The sequence below is a fragment of the Oryza glaberrima genome, chromosome 3 (genome assembly GCF_000147395.1).
Source record: "Oryza glaberrima chromosome 3, OglaRS2, whole genome shotgun sequence".
NCBI lineage: Eukaryota > Viridiplantae > Streptophyta > Magnoliopsida > Poales > Poaceae > Oryza > Oryza glaberrima.
The window spans coordinates 3,825,531-3,837,104 of NC_068328.1; the positions used below are offsets into that span (position 1 = coordinate 3,825,531).

At 44.9% G+C, this 11,574-nt stretch overlaps 1 protein-coding gene across 1 annotated transcript; it reads left to right on the forward strand.

The window, feature by feature from the left end:
* Positions 1-2,472: 2,472 nt before the first annotated feature.
* Positions 2,473-11,542, forward strand: LOC127768914 (eukaryotic peptide chain release factor GTP-binding subunit-like). Its single transcript, XM_052294584.1, has 5 exons — positions 2,473-2,560; positions 3,507-3,990; positions 4,604-5,482; positions 9,392-9,871; positions 10,432-11,542. Exons 2-5 carry the CDS (start codon positions 3,529-3,531, stop codon positions 11,311-11,313), a joined length of 2,703 nt encoding a protein of 900 aa, XP_052150544.1. The 5' UTR covers positions 2,473-2,560; positions 3,507-3,528; the 3' UTR covers positions 11,314-11,542.
* The last annotated feature ends 32 nt before the right edge of the window (positions 11,543-11,574 follow it).

The following is an 11,574-nucleotide window of genomic DNA, read 5'->3' on the forward strand; positions in this document are numbered from 1 at the left end:
TGGTTGCTTTTGTTATGGATGTCCTCGTCGGCTTCTTCTCCGGTGAAGGTTCCCTGTCAATCGTTTTACAGGTTCACCATCAACGCCCGAAGCTAAGAGTGCGGTGGGTTTGCTCAAAAGAAGGTAGCGCCGACCACTTGCTTCTTCTTGGGCGAGCTTTCCGCAACTGCGTTGTTCTTCTTCCTAGTCTCCGGCATCAGCTTTAGAAGTGTGGATGATGTGTTTCTCCATTTGCCTTGGATGCTTCAACCTCCATAGAGAGGCCTCTTTTGGGTTTGCATCTAGGCATCATTATTTTTTTTAGAATTACACAGTACGACGCAAACACTCATAACGCACGCACGCAAACCTTACCCCTATGAGCATCTTCGAATACTGAGCCAGCAAATCCTTGAGATTGACAAAGTCACCACCATCTAGGCATCATTACATGCAGCTAGCCAAGGATTATCAGCTCCTGTCGTCGTTCAGTGCGTCGATCTGGTCATCGTTGTTGTGGACATGGCAAAGAGAATAACCCGATTGCCTTTTCTGTTTCTTTCTAGGTCCTTTCTTGCATATTTCAGGGTTAAAGTGTAATTTGCCCATCTGTCAGGGGCCTCTATGTAAGATTTGCAATGATAAATTCAACAATGCCTTCCTCGTAAGACCATATGCAAGTAAGTGCCTATATGCACGGAGTTGGATAGAGTGATAGACAATGCTGACTTCTAATAACTATTGCGGGTGGAAGCTATCAATTTTAGTGTACTGAGTTTTGTTTCAAATTGTGTTCACGCAAGGAATTTTCATAGAGATTGATCATACTTGTTTTACCTGGCCTTAATCTTCATTTTGAAGTATTTTAATTTACCCCATATTCTTTGAGTATGCACTAGCTAGTTGAAGCTTGTTTTTATTTTAGGGTTAATTGGATCCATTCCAATGCAACTTTGACAAATTAAAAAAAATTGTCACTACTATTCGTTATATCGGTTACATGTCATTATAAATTTCTAAAATTATAACCATGCAACTCTCGTCAATTTTTCTGCCCTCATTGACCCGGCCCCCCCTCCCTCCACGAAAGAAGTCGCATCTGCTGACTGCTGGGCACCTTCGCCACTTGCCGAGATGGCTGCGCGCGTCAAACGTGTTGGCGAGGACGTATGTCGGGAGCTCGCCACCGCCGCCGGCGCCACATTCGAGTGTGTCAATGAGTTACGCAAACTTGGAGAGCACAAAGGCGAAGGGGTCATCATCGGAGGTGATGGCGAGGAAGGACGGGATGTAGCGGAAGCGTAGCGGCGGGAGCTTCGAGAGGCTCACCTCGGCAAACGCGTCCCCTGATGCGGCCGCCGCCATGACGGCATCGCGTCGGCCACGGAAGTAGTGGTAGTACGCGGCCAGCGTGGTGGTTGACTGGATCTAGAACACGGCGATGGCAACCACTCCATGGTTGTGTGCGACGTCAGCTGCTGCGGTGCACGACGGGGCGGCCACCGCCATCGCCATCGCCGAGATTCGGCATCGTTGGCGCGCCAGGCGGTCGTTGCTCGTCGCGCTCGTCTCCCTCCTTAGGGCGGCACCTAACACCTGCGCCACCAAGGACATGCTCGCCGACCTCTCCCGCTCCCAGGAAGCCGGCGTCAGGGACGACACTACCACCGTAGTCGTCCTCGTCGGATCCTTGCTCTGCCGATGCCCTCCACCTGCTCGCCGTCGACGCCGCCCTCACCATCTTCAATCCGGCTAACCCGGACCTCCTCGATCTCCGCGGCAAGGGCGGTGAGGTGGACCCGGCGCCACCAAGCGCTTCGTGCCATTCCATTGCGAGGGTAGGGACAACGACGGTTGCGGTGGTGCTCGGAGGGGATGGTAGCGGCTGCACTGCGCGGAGGAAGGAGAAGAGGCAGTGTGGTTGGCTGGCGCACGAAGGAGGCGCACTCGGAGGGGTCGGCGGTGGCTGCGCCGCAAGGCTGAAGTAGAAGCGGCGACTACGGCGGGCGAAGGAACGGTAGCGCCGGCAGGCGGAAGGAGGAAGCGGCAGCGGTTGCTGCTCCATGTGCATCTTCATGTGCACGGTTCTATTTTTAGAAAATTGTAGTGATATATGTCCGATTTCGTGAATAATAGTGGTATTTTTCTAATACAGTATATTTGCAGTGGCATGGATCCAATTAACCCATTTTATGCAAAAAGATTGTAATATATTACTTTCTGAAAGCATTTTAAGTATTTTATTGCAAGCTAAATTTCAAAATTCTCAATTTGGATAATTGGGAAAAAAATGTTTGAATTAGGCCATTAGGGTACCTACTTGCGCTCTGCGAAACCTCCAGCGACGTAAACGTAACGCAAGCGTTTGAACATGCTGTTACCGCAGGATTAAAATCGAACGGTCGATACTGCCACGCAAGAGCAACCATCAGACAAAGATCGGACGGCCAGGAAGGAACCCTAGCACCCGTGTCTGCCTATATAAGAGGCAACACGGCCCAAACCCTCGTCTCTCCCGTCTCACCCTAGCCGCCGCCGCCGCCGCCGCCTCCTCTCGCCTTCTCCCGTCTTCTCCTTCGAGGTCAGCTTCCGATCTTCTCTCTTCTCCATGTTTGCGCCTGTTCATGATCGTTCGTAGCTGCAGATCTGGTTTGCTACCGCGAGGTTTGGGTGATTTGGTTCTTTGGCATGTTGTTTTCGTTCATTTTTTAGTATTTTTTTGTGTGTATTCGTCTCACTGCTATGATCTTAGTTTGCTGTTCGTTGAAGCGACAATAAACTTGATTTGTCCGCGAATCATCTGCATAGGTTGAAAATTATCGGTAGAATCGAACGATAAACTTGATTTGATGTGGAATAATCTACATAAGTTGAAAATTGTCGGTAGAATCAGTAGAAGGATTTGTATCTACAATCCGTTCGCTTAGATCTCTTCCTATGTTTCTGTATTTTTTTATTCTACTACTGCTGATTAGATGCTGTTATAGTCTGTAGCCTGTTCGGTCCGGTCGATTACTGCGCGTCTGTGTTATTCTCCTGCCGATTAACTGATTTAGCACTTTGATAGTTGTCGAAGTTTGAATTAGGTACCTACTTTGATAGATGCCTAACTTTTTTGTGTGTATTCGTCTCACTACTATGATATTCGTTTGCTGTTCGCTGACGCGAAGATAAACTTGATTTGTTGGTGAATCGGTAGAATTGGATGATGAACTTGATTTGTTGCATAATCTAGACAAGTTGAAAAATATCGGTTGAATTGTTGGAAGATTTGTGTCTATAATCCGTTTGCATAGATCTAGAGCTTAGTTTCTGTTCTGTTTTTTATTCTACTACTGCTGCTGAGTAGATGCTGTTATCGTCTCTACCTGTTTCAATTGGGTGTATTACTGTCCGTCTGTGTAATTCCTTTGCTGATTTTGATGCCCATTAGCTATGCTAGCACTTTGTTAGATTAAGTAAGCTGATCTGTGAGCTTACCTGTAATATTTATTTGTTTCTAATCTTTGTTTCATTCTATGCCGCAGTTAGCTACCTCCTTATTCAACCATGGGTAAGGAGAAGACGCACATCAACATCGTGGTCATTGGCCACGTCGACTCCGGCAAGTCGACCACCACGGGCCATCTGATCTACAAGCTTGGAGGTATCGACAAGCGTGTGATCGAGAGGTTCGAGAAGGAAGCCGCTGAGATGAACAAGAGGTCCTTCAAGTACGCGTGGGTGCTCGACAAGCTCAAGGCCGAGCGTGAGAGAGGTATCACCATCGATATCGCCCTGTGGAAGTTCGAGACCACCAAGTACTACTGCACGGTCATCGATGCCCCTGGTCACCGTGACTTCATCAAGAACATGATCACGGGTACCTCCCAGGCTGACTGTGCCGTGCTTATCATTGACTCCACCACTGGTGGTTTTGAGGCTGGTATCTCCAAGGATGGCCAGACCCGTGAGCACGCTCTTCTTGCTTTCACTCTTGGAGTGAAGCAGATGATCTGCTGCTGCAACAAGGTATATCTCTAGTGTTCGGTCTTTTGTTATGATTGATTAGCCTTGCACAAGTAGCATAATCTGTTTTATTCACTATGCATCTAATACTTCAATTGTTGATGCTTGCATCTCTCTACTGTTTGTCTTATTTTATTATTGATCTGCACAGCACTTCTGTACATATTCATGATGCTAGTCCTGAATACTGTTGATTACAACAATGAAGTAGCATTATGTTTGTATGGATTTATCCCTATATTTGCTTTTTTTTTTTATCTTCATTACGCTTCTGCGCATCTTCCAAGACTGTAATTATTGTTGTTTGCTTTTGTTATTACTGTCTGTCTTCACTATGAATCCAAGAGTGGAATTGCTGATGGTTGCTGTCCTGCTACTACTAGCATTAGTGATTTACCTGTTCATTCAGATATCTTAGTTGTTTTTTTACTTTATGCTAGACTTCTATTGAAGTTGCAGCTTGCCCCTGTTTCATTACATCTTATATCTGGTCACTACTTTTTTGTGTATCTTAGATGCTAGTATTAATTATTTTTGTTTCATATCATGTATGGTTAGTTATCTGTGTTTGTTTGCTAGTCCCTGCCCCTAATTCGTTTACTTATTTCTGTTACAGATGGATGCCACCACTCCCAAGTACTCCAAGGCCCGTTATGATGAAATCGTGAAGGAAGTCTCATCCTACCTGAAGAAGGTCGGCTACAATCCTGACAAGATTCCCTTCGTTCCCATCTCTGGGTTTGAGGGTGACAACATGATTGAGAGGTCCACCAACCTTGACTGGTACAAGGGCCCCACCTTGCTTGAGGCTCTTGACCAGATCAACGAGCCCAAGAGGCCATCAGACAAGCCCCTGCGTCTTCCCCTTCAGGACGTGTACAAGATCGGTGGTATTGGCACCGTGCCTGTTGGTCGTGTTGAGACTGGAGTCCTCAAGCCTGGTATGGTGGTGACCTTTGGTCCCAGTGGCCTGACCACTGAGGTCAAGTCGGTTGAGATGCACCACGAGGCTCTCCAGGAGGCTCTTCCTGGTGACAACGTCGGGTTCAACGTGAAGAACGTTGCCGTGAAGGATCTGAAGCGTGGGTACGTGGCCTCCAACTCCAAGGATGACCCTGCCAAGGAGGCTGCCAGCTTCACCTCCCAGGTCATCATCATGAACCACCCTGGGCAGATCGGTAACGGCTATGCGCCAGTGCTGGACTGCCACACCTCCCACATTGCTGTCAAGTTTGCTGAGCTGGTGACCAAGATCGACAGACGATCTGGCAAGGAGCTCGAGAAGGAGCCCAAGTTCTTGAAGAACGGTGATGCTGGTATGGTCAAGATGATTCCTACCAAGCCCATGGTTGTGGAGACCTTCTCTGAGTACCCTCCTCTTGGTCGTTTTGCGGTGCGTGACATGAGGCAAACGGTGGCTGTTGGCGTCATCAAGAACGTGGAGAAGAAGGACCCAACCGGTGCCAAGGTGACCAAGGCTGCCGCCAAGAAGAAGTGAGCCTCGTTCAAATGGTGGTTTGCATGTCTGCAGTTGAGATATCTAGTTCTAGTATTGGTTAAGTTTTGCCCACTGCCATGGCTCTCGTTTCATGGACCGTTAATATCTGCTCGCAATGTGCACTATGTCAGTCGTTTAATACTCTCGTTTATTTCTGTTCGGTTAAAACTGATGCTCTGAGTCCGATTATTGTCCATCGGCTGTTTTGGAATGCGAGTATTTACATTGCTACTTCCTGTGTCGTTATTTTCGTTTGTGCTATTCCCTGCTTTTGCTGCCATTGATAACTGGAAACTGTCTCTGTCATTGAATCTCAGACAAGTTTTCTGCTATTGGAAACTGAAAGCCTAATGGATTTCAATTATGATGATTGCTTTTTCTGCAACTGCCACCTAAATTGTTTATGTTGAAGTTTGTTCGGTCCCATATTTGTTAGAAAAGGGTCGGGGCCTCGGGGGTTTGCTTGAATGATGAACTGGTCGGAACTTGTAGGGCTTCAATTGTTGTGATTTTGTTTCCAACAGGATGTTTACGGCCTTTTTAAATTGAGAAAATTAGCATCTCAAACAATCTAATCTGAAAACCTTTTAAATTAAGAACTTAGCCTCTCAAACAATCTAATCTGAAAATTTGATCCTACTATGGGAGGCTATATGTCCTTTCGTAAGATGTAGATTGAACTTTTGTCATATACAGGGTATGAAGTATCAGATGGAACAACGTAGATTGAACTCAAGTCCTTGATTTTAACTCTAAAGATCAATTAATTCAGTCCACTCTAAATGCTGATAATGGAATAACCCTCCTGGGAATAGATGTTTCGTTGATGCTTCTTGGAAAGATCAATTAGGATTTGGAATGTTTTTGCATGATCCACAGACTCGTAAAGCGATTTGTGTCCAAGCTAGTTCAATACTTTATACTAATGCTCTCCAAGCAGAACTTGCAAGTATATACTTTTCCATTGGCGTATGCAGAATGCTTAACATTGCAGGTATGGTTATGCTTTCTGATAATTTGCCTCTAGTGAAGCTCCTTCGTCAAAGGAATTTTGCTTCCCAGCCACATCACTGGAGTCTTCATCCTCTGCTTCTGAAATTGCAAGATTTTACTCAAGGAGAATCAATTAGCATAGTCTGGAACTCTGGATATAAAGAAATCTAAACAAGATGGCAGATTTTTAGAAAAAGGGCAAGAGAAGCAAATGTTCGTCAATCTGTCCAACTAGTTTGTCAAAATGTATGACATGTCTCGCTTCAAAGTAGCTGTGCTACTACGGCAGCTCTTTAATCAGCTTTTATAGCTGACGATGTACAACTGATTCATGTACTGTGCTTCTAAGTTTCCAATAAACTTTGTTCTTAAAAAAAACGTAGATTGAACTTTTGTCAGATATTGTTCTTAAAAAAAAAAACTTCTGTCAGATATTGAGGACACACGTCTGAAGTAGTATCAGATAGCACACCGTTTCCACTTCTGTTAAGCCCTTTCATTAGCTCTGAAATTAGTTCCATTGCTGCTATTACAATAATAACTTTTCATGAGAAAGTAATCAATCTATTTAACCTTAGCACCCATCTTGATGAAGTATGGGGGCCGTGAGAATCCACTTTCCGGGTGATTTCAGCTGTATGCGTCTGTAAGTATATATGAACTGTACAATACAACAAATATTGTTAACAGAAAAAAAAAGGGGCTAACCTGCTTAAACCTATATACGGGTGGACGGTTGAGCCATAGTTGTTGGTCCCTAATATGATCATGTCCATACTTAGAGCAGTTCGCTAATTCCTATCCTATGTAGTTTTTTCGTCTCGTGAAACGATCCATGTAGTACAGCTGTCTTGTGAAACGATCCGTGTAGCTGTACAAGTAAAATTGCTGACAATAAAAATCGAGCACACGATAATACCACCAACAAAGGCTGCCCAAGTTCTCGAGCTTCTCGTGCCTCTTCGAGTCGTCGGGATGGCAACGAAAGCACCTCTAACTTGAGATCGCAGATGTGATTTAGTTGCTGGTGCTAGGGTGGTGAAAAAACAGTATCTTATTTTAACTCCACCTCTCCACACGAAAAAATGTTACCCATTAGTGCGTGATTAATTAAATATTAATATAATTTTTTAAAATAACTTTCCTATAGAATTTTTTTTAAAATAAAACGTTTAGCAGTTTGATAAACATACGTGTGGAAAACGAGTAGAAGTTGGGAAAGTGAGGGAAAAAACACAACCATGCCATACAATGACATTTTTATGATTAATGGAATAATAACTCCTTGCTCTACATCGTGGGATGCACTTGAATCATACGAGAGAGAGAGCGCGCGCACGTAACAATATAACCCTTAGATTTCTCCCTACGCTTTCAACTGTCTGATGAATCCTGATAGTATAAGTGTAGCAATTTCTTCTTGGTGGATCCTGACAATTAACCAAAAAGGAAAAAAAATCAGTACTTAGATTGTACAGATAGGCATACAACATAAACTAAAGTTGATACAGTCCTTTCCCGCAAAAAAAGTTGATAATAGTCCTCTCCGTACCGATATTTTCGGGTTTTTTTTATACTTATTTTCTCCTCGAATTGTTGGGCTAGTTTGCAAAAAAAAAGGTACTTAGATTGTTGGGCTATTTGAAAAAAATCCTCGTATATATTCAAAACCTTTCATAGTTGTGTTTATTTTTCGAAAAAAACCTTGTCTATAATGCGAAGAGAAAATCCCATTTTTAGCCTAGAAATAACGCAATAAACACGAAAAGTATATAAAATTTTCTGCAAAACAACCATCCGGCTGCTTACACGGTGGATAGAGGCAACATGGGCTGAGATGTATTTGTTGGAGATATAGGGTCTGTGGTTGTGTCGTAGATGACATCAACAGTGTCATAGCTGCCTGCCTATCGATCAGGTCCATATTTGTGTTTCTGTTGAAAAGTTTGAGAAAATAAGGTTAAATAAGTTAGCACGGTCACGTTACCTTCATAAAATAGGTCCAGCAGACCAGCTTTTCGTTTTTTAAAAAGAGGAGCAAGTGAGCTACAACTCGAAGAGGCATCTAATTCAAAATAGGGTCGAAAGCGTAGTTAACGCAAACGTTTGAACAGGCTGACCACAGGATTAAAATCGAACGGTCAATACTGCCACGTAACAGCAACCATCAGACAAAGATCGGACGGCTAGGAAGGAACCCTAGCACCCGTGGCTGCCTATATAAGAAGCAATCCTCTCGCCCTAACCCCTCCCCTCTCCCGTCTCATCCCAGCCGCCGCCGCCGCCGCCTCAGCCTCCTCCTCTCGTCTTCTCCTTCGAGGTCAGCTTCAGATCTTCTCTCTTCTTCATATTTGCGCTTGTTCATGTTCGTTCGTAGCTGCAGATCTGGTTTAGTAACGTGAGGTTTCGGTGATTTCGAGCTGGGGCATGTTGTGTTCGCCCATTTTTTGTAACTTTTTTGTGTGTATTCATCTCACTGCAATGATCTTCGTCTGCTGTTCGTTGACGCGACGATAAACTTGATTTGTCAGTGAATCATCTGCATAGGTTGAAAATTATCGGCAGAATCGGACGATAAACTTGATTTGGGGCAGAATCATTTACATAAGTTGAAAATTATCGGTGGAATCACTAGAAGGATTTTTATCTACAATCCGTTCGCATAGATCTCTTTCCGTGTTTCTGTAATTTTTTTTATTCTACTACAGCCGAGTAGATGTTATCGTCTGTACCCGGTTTGGTTGGGTCGATTACTGCGCCTCTGTGTAAATCATCCGCCGATTAGCTGCGTTAGCACTTTTATAGCTGCCCAAGTTTGATCTGTGAGCTTTCCTGCTATATTTATTTAGAGTTGTAAATTATACACTTATCTTTGTTTCTAATATTTGTTTCGTTCTGTGCTGCAGTTGTTAGCTACCTCCTTATTCAACCATGGGTAAGGAGAAGACGCACATCAACATTGTGGTCATTGGCCACGTCGACTCCGGCAAGTCGACCACCACGGGCCATCTGATCTACAAGCTTGGAGGTATCGACAAGCGTGTGATCGAGAGGTTCGAGAAGGAAGCCGCTGAGATGAACAAGAGGTCCTTCAAGTACGCGTGGGTGCTCGACAAGCTCAAGGCCGAGCGTGAGAGAGGTATCACCATCGATATCGCCCTGTGGAAGTTCGAGACCACCAAGTACTACTGCACGGTCATCGATGCCCCTGGTCACCGTGACTTCATCAAGAACATGATCACGGGTACCTCCCAGGCTGACTGTGCCGTGCTCATCATTGACTCCACCACTGGTGGTTTTGAGGCTGGTATCTCCAAGGATGGCCAGACCCGTGAGCACGCTCTTCTTGCTTTCACTCTTGGAGTGAAGCAGATGATCTGCTGCTGCAACAAGGTATATGTCTAGCACTTGTTTGTTCACATTCGTGATGCTATTCTAGATACAATGAAGTAGCATAATCTGTTTTATTCACTATGCATCTAATACTTCAATGTTTGATTCTTGCAAGCATATCTGTCTTTTATGATTGATCTGCACAGCACTTCTGTACATATTCATGATGCTTGTCCTGAATACTCTTGATTACATCAATGAAGTAGCTTTCATTTGAACGTCTAGTTGTTTGTTACTTTATACTAAACATCTATTTGATTGGTTTAGGTTATATTTTAAATTATCTGGTTGTGGTGTTGTACTTCATTTTGTCATTTTTATCCTGCTGGAAGTTGCAGCCCCTGTCCTGTTTCATTACATCTTATCTGGTCACTGTGTATCTTATATGCTGTTAAGTACCTTTTGATACTCCTACATCTGGTCCCTGCTCTTGTATATCTTATATGCTGTTTTAAGTATTGTTTCATATGATCATATCTTGTATGGTTATCTTTGTTCGGTTGCTAACCGACCCCCTGCTGAGGAAAGTTATTGATTTGTTTTCCTTTGTTCTGTTACAGATGGATGCCACCACTCCCAAGTACTCCAAGGCCCGTTACGATGAAATCGTGAAGGAAGTCTCATCCTACCTGAAGAAGGTCGGCTACAACCCTGACAAGATTCCCTTCGTTCCCATCTCTGGGTTTGAGGGTGACAACATGATTGAGAGGTCCACCAACCTTGACTGGTACAAGGGCCCCACCTTGCTTGAGGCTCTTGACCAGATCAACGAGCCCAAGAGGCCATCAGACAAGCCCCTGCGTCTTCCCCTTCAGGACGTGTACAAGATCGGTGGTATTGGCACCGTGCCTGTTGGTCGTGTTGAGACTGGAGTCCTCAAGCCTGGTATGGTGGTGACCTTTGGTCCCAGTGGCCTGACCACTGAGGTCAAGTCGGTTGAGATGCACCACGAGGCTCTCCAGGAGGCTCTTCCTGGTGACAACGTCGGGTTCAACGTGAAGAACGTTGCCGTGAAGGATCTGAAGCGTGGGTATGTGGCCTCCAACTCCAAGGATGACCCTGCCAAGGAGGCTGCCAGCTTCACCTCCCAGGTGATCATCATGAACCACCCTGGGCAGATCGGCAACGGCTATGCCCCAGTGCTGGACTGCCACACCTCCCACATTGCTGTCAAGTTTGCTGAGCTGGTGACCAAGATCGACAGACGATCCGGCAAGGAGCTGGAGAAGGAGCCCAAGTTCCTCAAGAACGGTGATGCTGGTATGGTTAAGATGATTCCCACCAAGCCCATGGTTGTGGAGACCTTCTCTGAGTACCCTCCTCTTGGTCGTTTTGCGGTGCGTGACATGAGGCAAACGGTGGCTGTTGGCGTCATCAAGAACGTGGAGAAGAAGGACCCAACCGGTGCCAAGGTGACCAAGGCTGCCGCCAAGAAGAAATGAGCATCGTTGAAGTGGTGGTTATGCTGGCTGCATTTGAGATATCTTAGCTTTCGTTAAGTTTTGCCCACGGCCATGGCACTCGTTGCATGGACCGTTAATATCTGCTCGCAATGTGCACTATGTCAGTCGTTTAAAACTCGTTTATTTCTATTCGGTTAAAAACTTGGATGTTCTGAGTCTTATTGTTGCCCTTCGGCTGTTGTGGAATGCGAGTACTTACAGTGCTAAATCCTTGCTCTTTATTTTCGATTGTGCTATTTG